Source organism: Petaurus breviceps, unplaced genomic scaffold (assembly GCF_028583685.1).
Source record: "Petaurus breviceps papuanus isolate PSGF00001 unplaced genomic scaffold, PetGlider_PUasm1.0 154, whole genome shotgun sequence".
NCBI classification, from domain to species: domain Eukaryota; kingdom Metazoa; phylum Chordata; class Mammalia; order Diprotodontia; family Petauridae; genus Petaurus; species Petaurus breviceps.
In genome coordinates this window covers 8,269,403-8,294,131 of record NW_027185715.1, presented here as the reverse complement: position 1 = coordinate 8,294,131, position 24,729 = coordinate 8,269,403, and the positions used below count along the sequence as shown (strand labels likewise).

The following is a 24,729-nucleotide window of genomic DNA, read 5'->3' as shown; positions in this document are numbered from 1 at the left end:
ATGAGGGCAAATAAACTATCTTTAAAAAGCAGCATATTTAATTAATGAGAAGCTCTAAACGAAAGTTAGTTCTCATATTAAAACTAAACAGTCACCTCTACAACTTCTAATCACAGTTGCTAGTCTTGCCTTTGGGGTCAAATAGAACAACTGCTCCTCTGAATGCCAGTTACTTGAAAACAGATATCATGTTCCCTGCGTTCTTCTTTGCTCCACTCTAAGAACCTCTAGCTCCTTCAACTAATTCTAAAATGGCACATTCTTCAGTTCCACAAACCATCTTGATTTCTCTCTTTTGACAGGACTAAGCATAATATTATAGATAGAGTCTGATGAAGACTGGGTAAAAAACATTTGCCTCCCACACTATGGACCCTATACCTCTCTTGTTGAAGCCTAGGACAGCACAAGCATTTTTGGCTGCCATGTCTCTATTTCTAAGAAATATACCATACCATCTTCAAAGTTGACAAGCAACACACACAGACGTACACTTTTTTTCTCTCTTTTTTAGTTTACATCATTCATTTCCACAAGATTTTGAGTTACAAATTTTCTCCCCAATTTTCCCTACCCAGCACTCCAAAACAGTGTTCCCACTGAATATACCTTCCCCCAATCTGCTCTCTCCCATATCTTCCCCTATTCCCCCTTAGACTTTCCAGTAGGGTACAGTGGATCTCTATGCCCTAGTGCCTGTATATCTCATTTCCCAGTTACATGTAAAATATTAATAATAATATGCATATATATTTTTAAACATTTGATTTTAAAACTTTGGATTCCAGATTCTTTCCCTTCCTCCTTTGTCACCCACCTTCACTAGGAAGATAAGCAATTCGATATAGGTTATGCATGAGTAGCTACACAAAACATTTTCATATTGGATATATTGTGGAAGACTGACTATATTTCCCTCTATCCTATCCCACTCCCCACTTGTTCTATTCTCTACTTTGATCCTTTCCCTTTTCAAAAGTGGGTGCTTCCAACTTCCCTCCCTCCCTGCCTGCTCTTCCTTCCATTATCCCCCCTCTCTTCGCCTTCCCCTCTACTCTCCTGTAGGGTGAGATACCCCATTTAGTGTGTATGTCATTCCCTCCCTAAGCCAAATCCAATGAGAGTAAAGTTGACCCATTCCCTTTTGCCTTCCTGTTCTTCCTCTCCATTGTAACAATTTTCCCTTGCCTCTTCTATGAGATAATTTACGCCATTTTCTCTCCCCATCTCCTCTCATTATATTCCTCTCTCACCTCTTAATTTCACCTTTTAAGTATCGTCCCTTCCTATTCAATTGGTCCTGTGCCCTCTATCTATGTATCCCTGTACATTTATACACACACACTCACACATGTATTCACATGCCCATATACTCTCCTATATAGACATATATATGTATGCATACACATACACACATATACATATATACATAAACACACATATACATTTCTATTCCCTTCTTCAACTATTCTCATACTGAGAAAAGTGTCATAAGTTACAATTATCATTTTTCCATGTAGGAATATAAATAGTTCAACTTTGATAAGTTCCTTATGATTTCTTTTCCCTGTTTACCTTCTCAAGCTTCTCTTGCTCAGACATACACTTTTATCTAAGTTACTGATCAAAATGTGGAACATAGGGTCAAGGAAAGATCCATGAGGTACTACTCTACTAGAGACTTCCCTCCAAGCTGATATGAATGCATAACTTTCCACAGCATTTCCCAATCTATCAGTCTAGTTACCTTGTCAAAAAAAGCTATCATTAGGTTAGTCTCACATGACCTGTTCTTAATGAAATCATTCAAGAAGACAAACTGGCTTTTAGTAATCAGAGGTTTCCTAAATCACCCTTATTAGTATTGTTTACAATTTTCTAAAGAAGTTATACTCTCTGGTAGGCAGTTGGTTGAATCTTCCCTTAATCTTCTCCACTCACTTTGTAAAAAAAAAACAATTAAAAATAAATTTTGAAATTGGGATATTGGCTCTTCTCTAGATGTACCTCCTTCCATCCTCTGCAATCCTTTTAAAATTACTAACAAAGGATCAACAACCACATCTGCCAATTTTTAAAGAATTCTAGGCTATCTGGGTCCAGGTGATTTGAATTTACTGAGGGCTGCATGATGCTGACCATCTCATCACTTAATCTAACTATTTTCATTCTGTTGTTCCTAGTCCAAAGAGGGTCTTCCTTGGAAAACAAGTTAAGTGGGAGTTGTTTTAGCCTTTTCATCACGGTGTATTATCATCACCCCAATCTTCCTGGGCATCAATTCTAGCCAAGAGAAGACTTTTGCCAGTAATAAATTTACAATACCTTTTGCTGTTATTATCCTTACCACACATCACAAGCATTATCTATTAGCACCCCTCAAACAGTTTTTATAAATATAGAATTTATGCAAGATAAATGACAGAGCCCTGGTTGTTCTTTAAAAGTCGAGTTCGATTCTTCTCCAATATTGCTAAATTTGATGAAATTTTACTGAGGTACAGGACAATTTTGCTTTTGCTTCTTGATAGAAAACCTTTTCAGCCTGAAATTCTTATTGGATAACAAGGTAAACAGGCCATGAAATGCACATATTACAAGGGCAGAGAGCTTCCTTTTTTTTCAGTATGACATATGCAGTCATGAATCTGGGACATTAGAAAAGGTCATCAGGTCCAACCTCCTCATTTTACAGATGAGAAATTATGCTCAGAGAGATCAAGCAAAGTGCCCAAGTGCACAGAGGCAGTAAGTGGCCAAGGTGAGATCTGAATCATATCCCCATGACTCTAAGTTCAGCTCTTTTCAATGCACTATTCAGACTTTCAGTTACCTGAAGGTCATTTACCATGCCCCCTCACCACTTCCAAGCCTTTTTGTCATAGGAAGCTAATTCTCCCTAATCATAAGACCAACACTCTAGTTAGGGTCCTCACTGTAAGAGGCCCTCAACTGGTCTTCCTGTCTCATTTTTCTCCCTTCCCCAAACCCTTTTGCATAGTTGCTAAAGTGACTTTCCTGACCACAGATCTAACCATGTTATTATCCTGCTCAATAAACTTCAGTGGCTCCTGACTGCTTCTAAAATAAAGTACAAGCTTCTTTGTTTTGGGCACTACAAGCCCTTCAAAACCTGGCTCTGGTCTTGTTATACATGAATCCCCTCCATGTATTCTGTGATCCAGTCAAAATGGCCATTTATCATATATGATACTGTCTCCTCTCCAAGCTTTTGCACTGGGTGGTACCTGGACTGTATTCACTTTGCTTTTAGAATACCTCATTTTCCTTAGCATCTTGGGACCAAAGACATATTAACAAACATGTGGATAGTTGCAAACACTGCCACCCAAACATCCCGAAGGCGAAGTCAAGGGTCACAATGAGGTAGATTTGATTTCAGGCCTTTCTGACTCTAAGTCTCAAGCTCCAGGCATCCCACCAAGCTGCTTTTTCTTTTAGTGCTCTTGCTATCTGTAATATTCCACTATTTACAAGTGAGTTAACTTATAAACCAGCACTGCCCTTGCCAGATATATCACTATCTCTCTGCTTAGCAAAAAATCTAGGGTTTGCTGGCTGGCTGGGGCAGTTTCTAGGTTGTTTTTTTTTTCCAGTTTCCTGATGGTGATAATTAATATTCCTTAGGAATTAATAAAGGTAGCCTATTACCAGTATCCTTTTACTTATTTCCAATTATCAAGAAGCTATTTAAATAGGTCAAGGAGCTTCTTTAATTGTATATTAAATCTAATTTTTCTTTTCTTGTGATTGGGTACTGATTTTGATCTTTGCTCTAAGAAGACAATGATCTGTCAATAAAAAGACAGACAGCTGATCTGGTAACGCCTATTTGTAATCAATTCCTGTCTGATGAAGTAACTTAATTTCATTTTTTATGACGTTATTTAATGCTTGCCATACTGAGTGGTCTACTTATTCTATCCTTGAAAAATGTCCATTATTCAGAGGTTTAGGGATTTTCAGCCCTTCATATTTTTTTTTCTTAACATATTTTTAATTGTCCTCCACTATGCCTACCTGTACTAAATTAACTGAATAATGTATATTTTTATGTCTCCCTCCCTCTCTCTCCTTTGGTCAAGGAATTTTTTTTTTGCAGAATTTTTCTTCCTTTTCATTGTTTGCAACAGATATTGGACAGGTATAATTATCTTCATAGTAGTCTTTTTCAAATGTTTACCATGAGCGAAAAATACAAGATCATTATTTGTCCCATTAAACTAGTGTTTGTTATTGCCTTTGGATGTACCAGAAAACCAACTCTGAAGCTTCTTTAAATGATTCTTACAGAAGCATCATGAGTACCACTGGCTCATTTGACTGCTATTTCCATTTCAAGATTGTTATGATTCAGTTCAGTCAGTAATATGCTCACCTGTTAATCACTGGACAAGGAACTCATACTTAAAAGCACCAACGGCTAAGTCAATCTTTAAAAATTATGTTATTTGTAGCATCTTCTTATACTTTTTCTTCTATTTCCTCATCATCACTGCAAAAGCAGCAGGAGGAGAAGGTTATATGAACTCAGGCCTCAAGGCCACAGGCTCCCCATCCCTGGCTTAAGGACTATTTTGCTCTTTCTTTTTAGAGGTTTACCACAGTCAAAGAATTAATCTCCAAATGTGACTTAGCACTGTGTAGCAGCAAGCACCCCAGCGTCCCCAGGGTGGCTGCCAACACAGGTTCTTGGATCTTCTTTGATATAGGAAAGCAACTCAAAATGGGTTAACAAGCTTACTTTAATCAGTCAAACATATATCGTTTACCTCGTTCAGGGAAAAAAGGTCAGCACCCCGAACTTCAGAGTATACAGACAGAATTATCAAGACAGAGAAACAGATCAAGTAAGACATTTTCAAACTGTCCAACCATTACATCCATACCAAATCAACATCTGGGTTTTTCAAAGCCGGGGGGCTCTCAACAACGGCTTCCCAGAGTCTCATCTGATCAAATCACAGAACACTTCTCAAAGTGAGCCCCAAAACAAAGCCTCAAATCAGGGTTTATATAGCCTTCTCCTGGCTCAGAACCTTATTGACTCACTGCCCAATCAAAAAGTATCTACTGAAAAACAAGCCTCCCACCCCAGGCTCCAGGTGCACTTAAGCCTAGGGGCAGGGAAGATCTTAAAAATTTACATTCCCATTACACACTGGCATTTCACTACTGGTTATATACCTTTTAAATGGTCTGTTCTTTAGAAAAGAGATGGTTTTTTGGTGGGTCCACATTTTAAGTATTTGCAGCATGGCAGAACCTGTCAAAGCTTACCCTCCATTTGCAAAAGCCTTCAAGCTCCAAGCATAACCTCCATATCACAGTGAAGCATCACTTGGTGACCAAACACCATTATGTTATCTATCTAGTATATGTTTAAGGTTATAATGATTAAGAAAAAGATAAATCACATCCTATATATTTAATTTATCTAGGCTGGGAATTGTGTCATATAGATTAAAAGGATTTCCATCATAAGCTATAGAACTGAGAACCATAGACTACTCAAATCCCTTAAACACCAAAATTGTGAGGGACCCTAAGAATAAAAGAGAGAGGTTGAGCATAAGTAGGCTGTAGAATATTACCAACAATAACTTGTGCTCCAAAAGTAGTATTGAAAAATCATCCAAGAAATGTATAATTGGAAAAGGAGGTAGGAGAGTAAGACGGAAATAAAAACAAAACCCAGACAGCCTTATTGCTATATTAGTATCGATGAGATATGAAAAAAAAAATGACCTAGAGAGTAGCCTCCAAGTGTGTTAAGAAACCACTTACAAAGGATTTATATGTGGACATGGACAAAGAAAGGTAGGATCAGATCTGAACCACAGGAGCAAGTACCCAAATGAAAAAGCTAATCTCCACTGAAGGACCAGAGCGTTCTATAAAAAAGTTAATTAAAAAAATGTAGTTATCTAAAGGTATAGACTTTAGTTGTCTGGAAAACTAGCTGACTCAAAATCTAATTCTTTGATAAAACTGGATAAATGGTATAGACTGACTGATTATACTGATCCTGAATATTTAAGGACTTTCCCATAAAAAAATCTCCACAAAGTCTTTTGAGGTAGGGAATATATGAGTTATTAAAAACATCCAAGGGGCCCATATGGGATGATGTTTAGGATGCCAATGGGTAAATGTGAGAAAGACTGAGAAGACATAGAAGCAGGGTAGCAGCTCTCCATGGCCTGCTTTTGGGTTGAAAGGGAGCTGGTAGGAGTAATGCTTCTAGGCATGAATAGCTAACTAAAGTTGGACTATGAAAGATGGGGAGGGGAGAGGAAATGATTTTCCAATATATCCAGAAAATGCTCACACTGGAGTGAATGAAGTATATGCTATTTAACTGCAACTTGTTCTGTGGTTTATATGACTCAAATATTTACTAAGTGTCTACCACATGCTCTGCACTGTGCAAGGTACTGGAGAAAGGGATGGGGACCTGACTGGTGATTTCATTGGTACGGAGAACTCCAGCATGAGGAAATTCCTTCTAGTGACAGGCTAAAGGACTTGTCCATGATTACACAGTCAGACACCAGATGCTGGGGATAAAAATGAAACTGTCCTTGCCCTCAAGGAGCTTGTACTACGTTAGAGAGATAACTCGTACACAAATAAGTACATATTAAATATATGCAAGCTAAATTTTGGGGTGGAATGGCACCTGGGGTGATCAGGTAAGGCTTTCCTTAGAAAGTGGCATTTAAAATGAAGCTTTCAAAGAAATAAACGCTCTAAAGGGCAGAGGTCAGAAGAGAGTATAAAGGGGAAGCTAGGCCATTCTGGTTGGAGGAGCAAAGACAGAAAGCCAGGACACAGAAATGTGTCATTTTCCAAATGACAAACGGGATGGCAAATTTGTCTTGATCAGAGAGGTAACTTTTAATTAGGTTGTAAAGGTGAATTGGGGCCAGAGTGTGACAGGCTTTGAAAGGTGGACTAGTATTATTTAATCTCAGAGATAATAAGAAGTTATTGGAGTTTACTGAGTATGTGAGTGATATGGTCAGATTTTAACTTTTTGCAAAATCATTTTGGCAGATTAGTGGAGAATGGTCTGAGGTGGAGGGAGAATTGAGACAGGGAGACCAATCAGGAGGCTGTTGTAATCAATTAAGCAACAAGCATGTATTAATTACCAATTCTGTGTCAGGTACTCTGCCAGGAACTCTTTTTGTAGCGGCAAACAACTGGAAACTAAGGAATTGAACATCAATTGGGAAGTGATTGTCAAATGCTATATAAATGTAATAGAATATGATTGCTATAAGAAATTACGAAGGGGATTTATACCATAACATCAATATTATAAAAAGAGATTTTTGGGAGCAGCTGGGTGGGGCAGTGAATAGAGCACCAGCCATGGGGTCAGGAAGACCTGAGTTAAAATCCGACTTCAGACACTCGACACACTTACTAGCTGTGTGACCTTGGGCAAGTCACTTAACTCCAATTGCTTTGCCTTCCTCCCTCCAAAAAAAAAAATTTAAGGTCAAGAGATCTGATCAATACAATCAATTCACCATATTTCGAGAATACTAAAAAATTCTACCCACTTTCTGAAAGAGAGGTGATGGAGTAATACACAGAAATCAACAGATTTTTGGATATGAACAATATGGGAATTTGTTTTGCTTAATTAGGCTTTTTTGCTATAAGGGTTTTGCTTTTTTTTTTCTTTTTCAGCAAGGGAAGGAGAGTTAGGAAGAAAAAAATAAATTTAATTTAGAAGTTCTCTAGTGAATCCTAAAGTAACTAACCAGGGATGGTATAAATGGAATCTCTGTTAATGTAGAGATGGATTAGATAAACTTTGATTATTGCAATGAACTTCTGCATGCTATCCTTCCTCAAGTCTCTTTTCTCACCTCAGTCAATCCTTTACTCCAGTGTCAAAGAGAACTTCTTTGACACTATGTTCAGTAAACTATAGTGGCTCCTTATCACCTCCTGGATCAAATGTAAAACCTCTTTTTGACTTTTAAAATTTCAATAACCCAGTTTTCTTATATCTTACTCCCCCTCTACTTATTCTGAAATCCAGTGACTCTGGCGTCTTTGCTATTATTTGCACTTTTCAAAATGGATATCACAATACCTAGAAGATAGTAGGGTCTTTATAAATGCTACTTTTACCACCATCATCATCATCATCACCACCACCACCCACTATCATCTCCATCTCCTGGTTTCCCTGGCTTCCTTCAAGTCCTAGATAAAATCCTCTTCATGAAGCCTTTCATTAATAGTAGTGCCTTCTTCCTCAGAGCATTTCCAATTTATCTTGCATATATCTTATTTGTATGCTGTCCCCTGACATCTCCCCCCCTCCCAATCCCATTAGACTGTGAGCTCTTCAAGAGTAGGAACTAATTTTGTTTTGTTTGGGGAGAGGAGGACACCTGTTTTTTGTATCCCCAGGATTTAGCACAGTATCTGGTACTTAGTAGGTATTTAATAAATGCTTGCTGACTTGACTGAAGTTCTTTTAAATATAGGCTTTCATGACTGTATAAAAACTACACCTTTACAAGTAGTTTAAAAGAATGTTTTTGTCCCTAGGAAAACTGTAATAGAGAATATTAATAGCAAGACAGGGTAAAATCCATTCTTTATAGCCAAATCTATAAAGTTTAACATAATCAAAGGGGATGACAAGTTCAGAACTTTTCTCTTCAAATCAAAGAAAGTAGATCAATATATTTGATATATATCACAGGAAAACTATTACTGAGAACTCATCAATAGTAAAAAATAACACAGTATTTCAAAAGATATGTAATATATAGTCCTTTAGATAATTTGAATTTCAACTACATAGTAGGTAAAGCCTAAAAAAAACCCTACAAACCGGAATTTTTGAAATTTTCCCCTAAAAAGTAATTAAGTATAACTTAAGACACCCCACATGTGACCTATCTATGTAGAGGGGCCTAACTTACATGCTGTCATATTCAAGTAAAGGAAGATTTAATTACTTTGCCACATAAAGTATTGGTACTTAACAATTACGTTTATAAAACACTTTCAAGTCCCAAACAAAGCATTCATAGCTAGGATGTTGCAGTGTCTCAATCAACATTCTGAAATTCTGCTTAACAAGAAAAACATTGGTAGGATAGGGACTGTGTAAAACTACTGGTTCAGAGTTTCAGTAAAAAATATTGGCTCAATATTCTCATCTGGATTTATTTTGCTGAGGTTTTCTCATGAGTATTATGAGTGCCCCTGAGATTCATCTTCATAGCTGAGCCCTAAGTTTTCTACCTTGAATTTGTATGTCTCTGTTATATTGCATTAACGTGGAGTTATTCATATGCTGTATGTATGCCAAGTTTTATAGGCTAGAAATAAAAATAATAACAATAGCAATAATATAGTTCTATGTGTCAGACTGTGCTTAAGCACTTTACAAATATTTTCTCATTTGATCTTCATAACCACCCTAGGGTGTAGGTGCAATTAAGACCACCATTTGAAGATGAGGAAACTGAGGCACAGAGATGTTAAGTGACTTGCCCAGGATCATACACCTGCTAAGTGTCTTGAGGCTGGATTTTAACTCAGGTTTTCCTGACTCCAGGTCCACTGCTCAATACATTATTCAAATACACCTCTTAAGTGAACATGTAAGATGTCTTAATTTCAACTAAACCTAAAGACACTTTTCATGACTTGTGGAATATTTGTGATCATTTGCTTTTAGTTTCAGACAAAGTCATTTTAAAAAAGTATTTGGTATTTTCTTGTTAAATAAAGCATTTTCTTGTCAAAAGATCTGTAATGAGGCTGTGTAGACACATTACCTTGTTAAGTTCTCCCGGCAAACCCTCTCTAATATGAAATGGTTTATTTTAAAATGTCTCAGTCACTAACTAGGGAGGACAATTAAAGGAGTAGTTTAGTCAAATAATTTTTTATTTGGGGAGAGGAGGGCAGACGTGTGATTGTTCACAAGTGAAAGGAATTCAAGGTGAGGAAACATCTCTCCCACCTCACCAGAGAAGACAAAGTTGTCTAGGGAAATAAGAAGCTAAGTGATTTGTCCACAAAGTCTATTTTTTTGTCAGAGGAAGGACTTGAACCCAGGACTTACTGATTCTAAAGATGGCTTCCTATCCATGTCATAATGTCTTTCAGATAATTTGCAATAAGAAAGTAAAATTTTCTTATTGTGATACAAAATGGTCAATTTTCCTGATCCTGATACTGAATGACTATGTAAATCAAGCTAACTGGAATATATGCCAGGAAATAGTACTATTTCAAACATCATCAAATTCTGAATGGTCCAAGATATTAATTCATAATTTATCAAAATAATACAATGTCCTTTCCCTTCAATTATATTTGGTGGTACAATGTTGCCAATTTTCAATGGACTAGAAACCATCCATTTGATATCTCATATTTTTTAATGTGGATCTCTGATACTGTTATCCTGAATTTATCCTTTATATTTTCATTTAGCAACATAATAGTATGACATGAGTTATGTCTTATTTCTCAAAATAGATTGTGAGCTCCTTAAAGATAGGATGATGCTTTAGGTTTCTATATCTCCCTTAAGCAACATTTTTATAACTGTGCATATCAAGCAAATGTATTGATTTCAAAAAAGAATGAAAGCTGAAGGAAAGATATTCAATGAGGGGCTGGCCCTTGAGTCAGGAGGAGGACCTCAGTTAAAATCCAGCCTCAGACACTTAACACTTACTGGCCCTATGACCTTGGGCAAGTCACTTAACCCCAACTGCCCTCCATTAAGGAAAAAAAAAAGATATTCGATGAAATGAAGCATCAAACTAATCTTTCAATAGGAAATAAACAATTTCAAGAAGAATGTCAATAACTAAGTGAATCTTTTGCACTACTATAATAAGAGTAACAATACTAATACTAATAACAATAGCAGCTTGCAGCTCTATAGTAGTCTAAAGATAAATGCTTTACATATATTATCTCATGTGATCCTATAAGTGAGGATAATACTGACAGGATCCTCATTTTAAATAATAGCCTCTGATCAATTAAAACAACTGTACAGTTATCACACAGCTAATTAAACAGCATCTAAGAGCTGACCTAGACTCTAAATCTAGGGCTCTTTCTACTATATCAGTTTTCTTCAAAGTACTGAATATCTTTGCAAATTATGTGCCAAGATAAATCAGGTTTAAGGAACTCTAAATACAAGAAGACCCAATATTAATTCAAATTTTAATCTTAGTAAGGAACCAGTAATTAAAAATAAACTTTCAAACAGAAATTATTCCCATTTTGCAAGGTAGATTAAATCACTTGTAAAAACTGCACTAGTCGACCAACAGACCCTTCCTTGTTTTCTCTTTGTACCAAGTTCATACTTTTATAAAGATATCCACTGTAACTCGACTATGAAAACAAACATTTTCCTAGTATACCCAGGAGTTTCCTCTGAATGCAATTTTTATGGATATTTCAAACACCAACCATATGATTATTGCACAATCATTATGTATTTTTTAAGACTGCTGCTTAATTTAAGATTGTTTTCTGTTATGTTTTGAGCAAGTAGATAGCTAAATTATTTTGCTTATTTGGAATTAAAGTCAACTAAAACACGCATCGAAAGCATCAGTCTGTGTGATAAAAACGTACTATTGCCAATACACGCCCCAAGAACAATCAATGCCTGGGATAGCTGGAGAAGTATCCTAACCCTTGCCTCTGTCATTCCTCAGGAACTGGGCATTCCACTTCATATTCTACATTTCTCATTTCTCAAAAATCCCCTTTTTACATCAGTATTATACTGACGAAAAACATAAAATGCTTTACAATATATATCTGTCACCTTTAATAGGATCACCAGTATAAATAAAAGTTTAAAACAATCTGAAAATTAAGAAAGAAAATCCCAAAATATTTAATGGAGGAATGTGGATTATATTTCAGGTACATTCTTTCAATTATTTTGGATTCTAATATGTAAAAAGTAGCTATAAAAGCACAAAGGCTGAATCACTCAGACAATAAAAAAAATTAAGACACTTACTTAGGAGTTGAAGGACCCCTTGGCCATGTTCCATCTTCATTTTTCTGCTCTATTACTAGCATCTGCAAATATGACATAGTAAAATGGTCTTCTATAATTCTGAAGTTAAAAACCAAAATTATCCCACTACAATTTTTTATTTTCAGTCCAAAAAAAGGAATGGGTTCAGATGTAATACAGCAATAGAAAAAAAAAATCGACTTATGGCTACATAACATAACCAGGCTTTGATCAAAGCTTTAGCTCATTACCTGAGTAAACAAAACACCTAAAAAATTCTGTATTAATATTTTCCCAAGAATAAACATCAGACTCTGAGAACTGATCTGTAGAGAATGAGTACTGCTTGTGTGATTATAAGAAAGTCATTAGCCAGTGTATGATGATTCTTTCTCTACTTATTCTGTCAATATATTAAAAAAAGGAGAAGGGGATCACTATGAGGCAGTAGGAAAAACTAAATCCCTATTTTAATAGCCAGTAAGAATACTGGCATAGAAGTGGTACATATTATATACTTGTATTTCAGCAAGGAAAATCTCTCATGATATTCTCGTGAAATGATATAGGATTTATGACTGCATAATTACTATACATATAAAATTAAATGACCAGACCAAAAGAACACTGATTAATAAGGGCAATGTTAATCTAGAGGAAAGGCTTTAGGAGTGTTAAAGGGTTGTCCTTGATCCTCATTATTTTAACATTTTTATCACTGACTTGAATAAAAGCATAAATGGGATGCTTATCAAAATTATCACTAGAAAGCTCAAAAGGATAGGCAATGTACTAGATCATAGATTCAAAATCTGAAAAGAATCTCAAAAGCTTGGAAAAGTAGGCTAGAGTTAACAAAGTGACCTCTGAGGTGTCTTCTAACTCCTAATATTTTATTTTTCTGAACTGAGAGGTAACCAAGGGCTTAGCAAACCAAATTTCCTAAAGTGGCTAACGATGAATATCCAGTTAAAAGAAAACAGAACCTGAAATCAGGAGATGTGGGTCTGAATCTCAGCTCTGACAATTAGCTGTATGACTGTGACAATTCATTTTACCTTTATGAGATTCAGTTTCCTCATCTGTAAAATGGACACAATACCTAAAATACCTATGTTACAGGGTTTTTGTTCACAAAAGTGCATTTTCAATCTTTAAGCATTATTATCTCTGTGTGTGTGATCAGTTATGGACATCATAACACACAATTATGATAACAAAAGGTAATCAGGTTTTGCTGGAACAATTACCATGATTGTCTTAGGAAAATGTGTGAGCTACTCACTGAAGTTTAGAGCTGCAAGAGATCTCAGATATGTCACCTGGTCAAACACCCTCTTTTAAAAAACTGAGAAAGGCTCAGGGAAACATGGCTAGGTCAAAGGTTGCACAGCTAGTTAGTATAGAACCAATACTCGATGCCAATAAATATTTGCTTCAGTGTAATTACTTGGAATTCATATTAACTTTAAATACTTTTTAAGAAGAAGTATTTTATAGAAAGACTAATAATATAGACTGTAATTCTAAAATCAACTCTACTTTGTACTGATAAAAAAGTTGCAAGGATGATGTGAAATAGCAAGTAATGCTAAAGTTATCCATTTTAAGCACTGAAACTTGTTTATGATTTTCATATTCATGCATGGGTATTATTATTTTAAAACCTTAAACATGTTAAAGTCACACCTGTGGATATATGGCTCAAGAGACATTGAGCAATTATTTAATTTTACCTATCTTGCTCCTAACCCAAGCACTGTTTTCTCCTCACTCTTACTGAAATGGACAGTATCACCTTTCAGTCAAATTGGAATCTGAATAGAGCTACCCCTCTCTCAGCCTCCTGTAAACTGTGCCTGGCAGCTTCTCCTTCTGAACAAATGCTTTTCAGACAGGTTTCTCTTCCCATTTTTGCTAAATTTAAGTCTATGCAAAATAAAAACCTTAGGAGAGATGGTCATCAATAAAGAATTTAAATGAGCTGATGTTAACAACATGTTGGAAGTGACAGATGTTACGGAGAAGCTGTAAGGAAGAAAATCCAGCTAGCTGAATTGTAATAAAATGTGAGCATATCGTATAAATGCATTTTTCACTAGCCTATTTGCTCATTTATCTGAAACAGATTTCAATTCAAGAAACAATTAATGAGAGCCTACTAAGTGTAGAATGGGCCAATTTCAGCTGCTGATTGTCTCCCATCAAGAAGTCAGAAGGAATCTCAGAGGTCTTTTAACCAACCTTTAACACATGAATACTTTCTAAAATATCTCTTGATAGTTCTCCTATCTAATAATCTTTATTTAAAGTGATAAGAACTCACTCTTTTCCTGAGTCAAGCCATTCAATTTTTTTGAACAGCACCGTCTGTAAGTTTTTCCTTATAAAGAAATAAAACTTGTATTATGAAGTCCACTATGCGCCAACTCACTGTGCTCGTAAGTACTGAGAGTATCCAATTTCTACTGTCTGGGGCCAAGCAATATGAGTTATCTTCCACACATTATTCTTTAGATATATAAAGAAAGCTAGAATAGTCCCTCCTTTCCAAGTTTTCCCTTCTCTAAGATAAACATTTGCAGGTCATTTCACCAATCCATATATAACATAGTTTCAAATCCCCTCTACACCTCTGTAGTCACTCCAACTTATCAATCTGTTTTTTAAACTGTAACATCTAGAACCAAAAATATTTCCAGATGCAATCAGATAAGAATGGGAAACAGTAAGACTCTATCACCAGTAGTCTTGACAACACGTTTCTTTGTGATGTAAAGATTTTTCCCACTTCCATGATCTACTTTTGGCTTACGCTGATTAAGGCCACTAAAGCCTCTGCATCTTTTCACATGAACTGTTAACTTAATCAAAATTCCATCCTTGTAGAGGTAATTTTTTGGAACCTAAATATAAAATGTTATATTGACCTTATTAAACTTAAGCACTCCTTGCCTAACAAGAAAATTTTCAGATCTATATTCTGTTTTAAATGCACCCATATATTTGATAGATATGATATATTTGATGATATGCCTTCATCCAAGACATTGATAAAAATGTTGAATAGAACAGGGCTGAGGAGAGAGTCCTTCAGTCCTTATTAGACTTCCTTCTCCAGGATGACAGTGATCCATTGATCAATACCTTTTAGTCTACTGAGCCCATTATGGATATACAGGTACACAACCAATACATGAATACACAGGGACTTGTATCCAGCATACTTAAAATAAAAAGTGTTGATGAACAATACCTGGCCTTGGTATAAACCAGCATCCTGAATGGTACTGTCTGGCTTATTTAGTGGTTCAAATGTATTACTCATGTATTTGTTCCATAATCTGGTCTCTTTTTCATCTGGAATATTGAAGATTTTTCTTATTTCTTTTTCAATTGTATCTAAATGTAAAGAGAGAGATATAAACATGATTAAAAAAAAAAAAAGTTCACCACATCAAGTAAAGGAATCATTAATTAATAGTCCAAAACTTTAAATAAGAGGAAGGATGACACAGTGGATAGGAAGGTGGCCTTAGAGCCAGAGAGAACTGGGTTCATGTCCCATCTCCCTCTCTGCCATACAGTAACACCAACACAGACACACCCACACCTACACTGCCCTAAGCAAGTCATTTAAACCTGTAAGTGTCCATGGCAACCCTTAAAAACTACACACTGCATAACAGTTAATGATCTGCATTGGCAGAGGGAATTTCTTCATTAGTTCCCTATACCATGAAATCACAGGTCTGTAATAAAGATTTTTCTTTTTAAAAGAAGAAACTTTAAATACTGTTAGGATGGCAAGAAGAATCCGACAAATATCTATAAATATACAAGTACTGTGAGGAGGATTTTCTTTTTTTCTTTTTGGAGGGCAATTGGGGTTTAGTGACCTTGCCCAAGGTCACAGGGCTAGTTTTTGTGTTAAATGTCTGAGATCGGATTTGAACTCAGGTCCTCCTGACTCCAGGGCCGGTGCTCTATTCACTCACCCCCTGTGAGGGGGATTTTCAAAATCAAGGATATTTTAAGAAGAAAAATGATAATTCTGAAAGTAATTCAGAAATAAAGAATCTGTAGGCAAAAATTCCAGCATAAACCACTAAAGTGTAAAATTGTGTTATACAAATGATTTTTATTTCAAATGCATGTTTTAAAAAAATTAATAGCCATTCCATTTAAATCAATAACAAAGAGATAAATCAAACATAAATCACAGAAACGAAAGATCAAAATGGCTTTCTACCGCAACTAATTCATTATTCGATAAACTGGAAGTGATATTTACCTTTGAATAACTTCAACTGTAACAAATTAAATCAAGACCATTAAAGGTAAGTAGTCTTCAAAGTGATTACTGTGGTAGTGAAACACACAGATCTTAGAATTAAAACAAGTCCTTCCCCAAATATGGTACTTTGAAGTATATAATTTTATTATCAAATTCTATTACTGTGTATCAATTATGTGACTATAAAATAAATAAAATGCAAAATTACAATTCAGCATATCCAATATTTTGATTACATTGTTTCTTAAAATTTAAAGTTATCAAGCTCAAATGCATCAAAATGAGCTAAATTTCAGAGTAATCAAAATTTAAGAAATAAATGTATTGAGGTTTACCTAATAAAAATTAATCAATTAAAAAAGAGTTCTATAATTATAATCCAAACCAAGAATACTGAGAAAACAAATTTCTCTTCTTTAATATGAATTTTCTAGGTTATAAATCATATCCAAATAAAATGGTACCTTTAATATAGATCTCAAAAATAAAATTGAATGAGATATTTAAAACAAAATTAACAGAGGGGCGGCTAGGTGGCACAGTGAGTAAAGCACCGGCCCGGAGTCAGGAGGACCCGAGTTAGGTTCCGGCCTCAGACACAACACCCACACAAAAAAACTAGCTGTGTAACCTTGGGCAAGTTACTTAACCCCAATTGCCCTCCAGAAAGCAAACAACAACAACAACAAAAACATTAATAAAATGAACTTTAAAAAATATTCCAAATTAGACAACATATCATTTACTAAACATTATTTAACAAATATTTTGCTAGCAAATGAGAAAATGTTAAAAGATCAAATTTAGATGAAAATAATCCAAAATGAACAAATTTTCAAATGTTCTTACTGGCATTGGCACATTAATTATATTCTATGTTGACAAGTATGATCTTCTAGGAAGGGGAAGCTTTTAACAACTATTATAATACTTCCTAAAGAAGGAATGAAAAAAATCACTGAACAAGAAAAGAACCTTGCTGTGGTTGAGGTTAGTGTCTCTCAAAGTGATAGTCTGGTCTCAGTTTTGCAATGAAAAGGCTTTGAAAATGGATCAGAGTAGAAAAACTGAGTCCTTGAAGCTTTTTATTTATTAAAAACCTTTGGCAAAGCCACCAAAAAAAAGATCAATTCCCATGCCTCGTTGAGGCATGAATGTGATCCTGGGTTCTTGATGCCAGGAAGAGACTGTCTAAACAGGGTGAACAATAACCAACCTAACTGAGCAGAGAGATTCAGTCAAGGTAGCAGACTGTGATAAGAACCACTCAGTTTTAAAACTATTTACAAACACAAATTTCATTATTAGTACTTTTATAAGGTTTTTTGATCAGAGATTAGAATACTATACCAATGGAAGAATTAAACCACATTAATATTGACAAACTGAAAAAAAAAGTTTTATTTTGAGCCCAAAGACAATAAGAAATATCATTGTGTGTGTGTGTGTGTGTGTGTGGTCATCATACTTTGCAGCATTCATTATAAAAGAACAGACTACTACCATGAAAACAATTCGTTTGTGTGCCAAAGTCAACTGCAGAGGATGAAACAGAAAATTCTGTGAAAACATGAACAAGATATCCCTAACCAAGTTAATGTATAAGCAAGTATCTGATGACTTTAGTAAGGAGGTAGACTGAGTAAAGAAGGGCAAAAAAATGTAAGGAAATACAGTTTGAAATAAATAAAAGAGATCAAAAGCTTGTAGATAGACTATGAAAGAAAAATGTTCTCTGTTCAAAATCTAGAACTTTTTAAGGGATGTTTTTTTCTTCAGAGTGTCCCCTAAAAGGGATGAAATCTGAGGTTCATTTGTCTCAGTAGTGATTAGAATAGGACCTGAGGGGAGAATGATAAGAACAGGACCCCCACCCTATAAACCCTATATTTAACTCTTCGTTCTAGAGACCCCAACATACTGTTTGTGTGTGATAGAATTCCTAGGCAAGCCAAAACATAGTAAACAGAGCTGCACTGCAGCTTAATCTTATTTCCCTCCTTACTATCCACAATTAGGCACCTATGTGTGACTTTGACTTTCCTTATAGTCGCTAAAAGAAAAATAAACAAGTATTAAAGTGTCCTAATGGAAAATGTGATGAGTTTCAAACAATTAACTTATAAACAAATTTTTCATAAATTGGCATATTCTCATCAATCAAAAAGCATTTTAAGTGATTACTAGGTACAAGGAACTGTGTTAAGAGGTAAGGATACAAAGAAAAAAGTGAAAACACTCTCTGGCCTCAAGAAGTATATATTCTAATGGGGAAAGGGAACACAAACACAGGAGTATATAGAATAGATATAAGATAATTATAGGATAGCTTTGGAAATACAAGTTGGTTACTCTAGGAGGAGGGCAGGGTGGGAGAAAAGAACAGGATGAGGAAAGGCTTCATGAAGAATGTGACACCTGAGCAGAGTTTTGAAACAAACTAAGAATTCCAAAAGACAGAGGTGAGGAAAGAATGCATTCAAGGCATGGGAGACTGCCTTTAGGAAAATCACTCTGGTAACTGCATGGAGCTGCAAAAGTGATAGGTAATATTATATAAGTAAAGTACTTTGGTTATTATTCAGTGATTTTTTTTTTAGAGCAAAGAGAAACAAAATAAACATATATCTAAAAAAAGAGGTTTTGGACTAGATGAGGTTAGTGTAGCCTAATGGGTAGGGAGGTGGTTTTTGAAACCAGGAAGACCTGGGTTCAAGTCCAACATGTTATCCGAACTGTCTACTTGATCCTGCTGGCCAAGTCCCTGAACCTCACAGTGCTCTAGGCAATTTTATTAGACTCCATATGTTTCAGAGACGTCACTGACCTGCACTGGTAGTTCCCTCTCCCTTTATCTTGGACTAAGTGATCTCTAAGACCACATTCTATTACTTTATGATATATATTAACCCCCCCCCCCATTACTACTAATATATGATTTTCTTTGTATTTCATCAAAATTCATCTCCTAGAGAAAATGTGACTAATTCACACAACTTATTTAACTTCAGCATTCATGTGCTCAAATTATATAAAAGTTAAGGTTCAATTTTAAAAAACTTGATAACTATAAATCCAGAGTAATATGACATTATTAAATGTTCATTGCCAAGTAAGTTCAACTGTAGTTAAGTAAGCTTTAAAAAAAAAAATCAACATTCTTAGTTTTTTTTCCCCCTTGGATCTTTGATGTTCTCACTCAGATTCTCTTAAAAAAAAAATTGAAAAACTTGAACTTTTAAATAAAGTAGAGGTTTTTAGTTAATTTAGGTGAAATATCTAAGAATTGTTTTCTGGACTAATCTTATGTAGCTGATTGTATTCAGTAATTTTGAAAGATTAATCCTGATTTCAATAATGAACTCACATATTACTTTATGGATAATACTGAAAATGATTGGTTTTATATTTGTTCTATGCCCTTTAACGTACCAAATATTCACGGGCTCAATAAGAATTCTCATTATGAATTAACCGAATGTAATCATGTAATACCATTGAACGGTTTCCCCCCTAAAATGACAATTAATACAATACAGAGCCCTTTATATACTCTAGCTAATAACCAGGAATTAACAGAAATTCTATAAACCACAATATGCTTATTAACCCATCACTACCAGCAGTTACTTGAGGAACAAGTTTTTCTTTCTGCACATGAAAGTGGGTTCTTGCTGTGAAGTAGAAGCAACACAGAGTCCAATGTCCCTGGTGAAAATCAAGCACTCACATAGTTTTGAAAGCGTGAGGAGTGCTGACCAAGCAAGCTGAGACGTTTCAGAGCCACCCAATCTCAGCTAGCCTCCAGTGACTGCTAGTGTCTCTTCCACAGAGGGGACATCAAGTATAACAGCCAGAAGAGAGGCCTGAGATACCTGGCATCCCCCACCCCCTTCCTAATGCCACCATCATTAATTTCAAAAGCCTATTCTACAAATGTCTTAGTTAATAAGAAACTGCTTCCATACATCTAGTACATGTAGCTTTATGGGAAAATGTATCATGTCTCTAACATGTAACACACGATACTGCAGGGAAAGGGATCAGAGATCTGTAATTTCATTAATTTGGGAAACTTCCAGGGGAGCCCAATTCCTTTCACCAATGCACGGCAGCACCTTTTCTACAACTTTAAGTCTTAGACAGTGGCCAAGAGTGCTAGGAAACCAAAGTTTCTGGCCCCAGGCTCCCACAGGAAAGAATGAAGGAAATAAACATTTATTAGACACCTACTATGTTCCAGGTACTATGCTAAGTGCTTTCTAATTATTATCTCATTTGATCATCACAACAACCTGGCTAGGTCAGTGCTATTATTATTCTCATTTTACAAGTGAGGAAACTGAGGCCAACAGAGGTTAAGTGACTTGGTAAGGGTCACACAGCAAGGATCTGAGGCTGAATTTGATCTCAGACCAAGAGAAGTGCTCCACACTGTGCCACAGATGCCTCCAGAAAACACACAGCCAGTATGTCTCAAGAGACACGACTCACACCTAGGTCTTCTTAGCTTTGAGCGGGCTATCTCTTCACTGGGCCATGCTGCTTTTTGCAAAGTACTAAACTTCAAATCCAATGCTAATTTAAAAAATTAATGTAATATAACAATATTACTTAGTTTTATGCTGGAAAAAACTTTGGGGGGGCCTTCAGAATTTCAACTGCAGGGTCAAAACAGAACGGAGAAACATATATAATTGAGATGAATGACTAAAAATAAATGCAATTATCAATTCTTTAAGCTCCATTAAAATTTCTTCATAATGCCATTTTTGTGCTTTTATATTCTCATTTACCAAGGGAAAGAAGATAATAACTATGTAGTTAGGTTATTTTCCATTTCTGAAAAGGAACAGAAAAATTCACTGAGTGCTAACAATAGTTTTACTTAAATATCCATTTTACCGTTACCAATTTTAATTCCCCTTCAAACAATAAGTGTTGTATAACTTGTATTGACTTAAAATATAAATCTCTCTTTATAAAACATCCTCAATTAAAATACCCACAAAATGCAAATGGTGACATTTTAAGATTACTTTAAAAACTTCACACCAAATAATTCAATTTCTGGTTAAAATTATACCAATACAACAAGATTTAAGTTTCAAGCCAAATCCTTTAAATAGAACTCTTCCCCCCAAATCGCATAAAGTCTTGACAGAACTAGTAAGGTTACAATAAATTATCTGAGAGCAGTGATTTATTTTGTCATAAAAAATTATAGATTGTTCATACCTATTGTGTCAGCTTTGCTAAATCTTCGTGTTACAACATTGTTCATATTTCCATTTTCACACAGCTTTAATTCTGTTAGATATACTTCTACTTTGCAGTGCTTTACAAACATACCCTGTTCAACCACCTGAAAAATAACAATTCAATGTCAGCTACATAGCTAAATTTAATTGAATTTCTAAAAAAATGATATATAAATTTTGAGGTTTAAAAAATAACATTTGGAAATCTCCAATGGAAAACAGTATTTATTTTAGAGTTATTAACATTTTTAAAAGATTATGTTAGACACAAACAAAATCAAATATGTTTAGATGAATAACATTTAATAGATCATGAAGTTATAATATTACATGAACGTTTCAAAAGTTATGCTGTTGTTATATGAGTGCACTTTTATGTATTCAGAAATAAACAAGTTTAAGGAAGAATGACCAAAAACTATCTTATTGTAATGTACAACTGTAACTAAAGTTATTTATTTCTAAATTTTTGCCCTTGATCCCAAGAAAAAGTAAAATTATCTTAAAAATACTATTCTTACAAATAAATTTGTCTAAGAGTTGCTACAACAGTATAATGCTGTATAAGAGATAATTTTTTACAAATGAAAACTATAAATCAAACTAACTGCTAGCCAAAATATTTAGCCATATGCTTTTGTAACTGATGTTAGTTTCTAAATGTAAGATGACTTTTAGTTTGACCTTAACTGTATATTTAGTAATATAAAACTCCAAATGATAAAGGGGTTAAGCAAATACGCAAGAAATCAAACAATAATAGAAATACACATACACACAGGATCACCTTTAAAAATATATATATATAATTCCTTTCGATCTTCCAAAGGGTAACTGTGGGCCTTAGTCATGAACACTGTTTCTGAAAATAGTCAGCTGCCTGACATATGATACAATCGACAAATATGGTATAAAGGGAGGCTCCAAATGACTGCTATGAGAACCCGTCTCTCCCTATTCTAGCTTTGCCATCTCCTCTATAGAACAACAATTTCATGTTTATGAAATGGTTTTCAATATAGAGATTACTTTTCTCTAGATTTAAAAATTAAAAAGTAGTTTAAAATTTGCTTGCTACCTAAATCCAAGACTAATTTTAATGTTTTGAAAAGTGGAAATGCATGCTTTTAAAATCATGTTTTAGTTAAATTTCTGATATACATAAGGAAAACCATACTTGCTTATTATAACTTGCGCAACTGTAATGCTTAATATTCACTACACAAAAATTATTGATTATTCTAAATTTTAATTCCGAATTCTAATTCGCCTTATGAACTTAATATATTAAAGTATGGCTGTTAACGTATTAGGACTTATTTAAAGGTTAATACTTAATCCATTTTAGGATTTTAGGTTGATATATAGGATGATGCCATAGAACTTGGAAATTATAGAAACTGTAAGTTAATATTAAAAAGAATACTTAGGAGTCAAATACTCTGTGATAACAAAGCATTTCCAATATAGGAATATATATGAGAATAAGAATCCTAAGCAATACTAAATCCACATAACTTTAGAAGGGGAGATAAACACCCAAATTTCTATACAGAAAAAAGGGAAAAAATTGGCAACAATAACCAGAAATACGAGGAAAAACAGAATGTAAAGTAAGAATTTCTTAACTCAAAGGAAAAGCAAAGGTATTTGTTTCACTGTGCACTAAAGATGGAAGAGACCAATGTTAAAGGATAATTAAGAGAGAACAAGGAATGTGATCAGGAGATTTTGTTCTTTACCATATTACTTCCCAAGGTTTATGGTATGTCTGATGATTGATATTAGAGCATCTATTTCTCAAGTGAACATATGGTGTATATGGCAAGAGAGGAAAGTGACAAGAGTATGAAACTGGCAGCAAGAGGGCAAGTGTCAGCTCCGACACTGAGCAACACAGACAAAGCCTCTCTGTTACTGCTGTTTCCTAACACCTTTTTCAGCAGGTTGTAGTGAAGAGTGCTTTGTAAATCTATAGAACACTATGCATGAAACACATGTCTTTACTGTTCAGTTCCCTTATTTGTACCATGATAGGTTCTATTTAAAAATTGACAAAAAAAGGGGCGGCCAGGTGGCGCAGTAAGAGCGTCAGCCCCGGCGTCGGGAGACCCGGGATCAGTTCCGGCCTCAGATACTTGGCACCCACACAAAATAACTGGCCGTGTAACCTTGAGCAAGTTACTTAACCCCGATTGCTTTAAAAAAAAAAAAGAAAAAAATTGACAAAAAATACCACCAGAAGATATTTTCTAAGAACTTTTATTAGAATTTAGGGCTTTTTCTTTTTTTTTAAAGTACATCTTTGCATTAAGAATACTGCTCTTCTTATTTCTACCACCACCACACATTTATATAGTGCTTTATATATTATACAGTGATGCTATTGTCAGTTTAATTAAAAATAACCTTAAGTGAAAACAAAAGGGAATAGGAAAAGTCAACCCCCCCACACACAAAATCACACAAGTTTTACAAGAATAAGTATCTGATGAATGCTACTGAAATTTATGTCTACTCTGAGAAACTATTACAGAGTAATCTGTTTTGGGAATGTCTGAGTCACAAGTTCATGAAGTTATACAAGGCATCACACTCCAGAAGTCCCATAGTCATCCTCTTACCACCAGCTTCATTTTTCTCTACCAGTCAATCAATCCCCGCCTCCCCCCCCCCCAAAAAACAACAATAACAGTTTGCTAACAAAGGAGTAACATAAGGCGCATAGGATATACTGGATATGATGGCTGAGCTTCTCAAATCACAAAGTGAGTCTGGGATAGGAAAACAAAAATGGTTTCATCTAGGAACAAAACTCCAAATCTGTATCTTCTAAGATGGTTGGAACGAGTAATTAAAATAATCAAGCTATTGTAAAGCAATTTCTGTAATTTCAGGGAAAAAAATAGGATTTCTTCAGTGTGCAAAGATGAAAATGGAGGCACAATACAATGAAAGTTTACAGCATCAAGGATGGAGAAAAGGTGGAATTCTTCACCAAACCCTAGCATATAAAGAGGGTAACCCTAAAAGTTTTATAAAGAGAAACATTTAAGGCAAATAAAAGAAATACTGATGTACAGAATGAAAGTAAT

At 35.0% G+C, this 24,729-nt stretch overlaps 1 protein-coding gene across 5 annotated transcripts in view; it reads right to left on the bottom strand.

Annotated features, from left to right (window-relative positions):
• USP15 (ubiquitin specific peptidase 15) overlaps window positions 1-24,729 on the bottom strand; it is a 165,144-nt gene that overhangs the window by 81,760 nt on the left and 58,655 nt on the right. For 3 of the 5 annotated variants that reach the window (XM_069080639.1, XM_069080673.1, XM_069080669.1), the window contains exons 4-6: window positions 21,612-21,738; window positions 15,333-15,478; window positions 12,077-12,138 (exon numbers count right to left, since the gene is read on the bottom strand). In XM_069080639.1, the coding sequence (XP_068936740.1) occupies window positions 12,077-12,138; window positions 15,333-15,478; window positions 21,612-21,738 (335 nt within the window). Of the gene's footprint in view, window positions 1-12,076; window positions 12,139-15,332; window positions 15,479-21,611; window positions 21,739-22,409; window positions 22,561-24,729 lie in introns of those variants that run through there. The other 2 variants (XM_069080645.1, XM_069080654.1) reach the window with 2 other exon arrangements.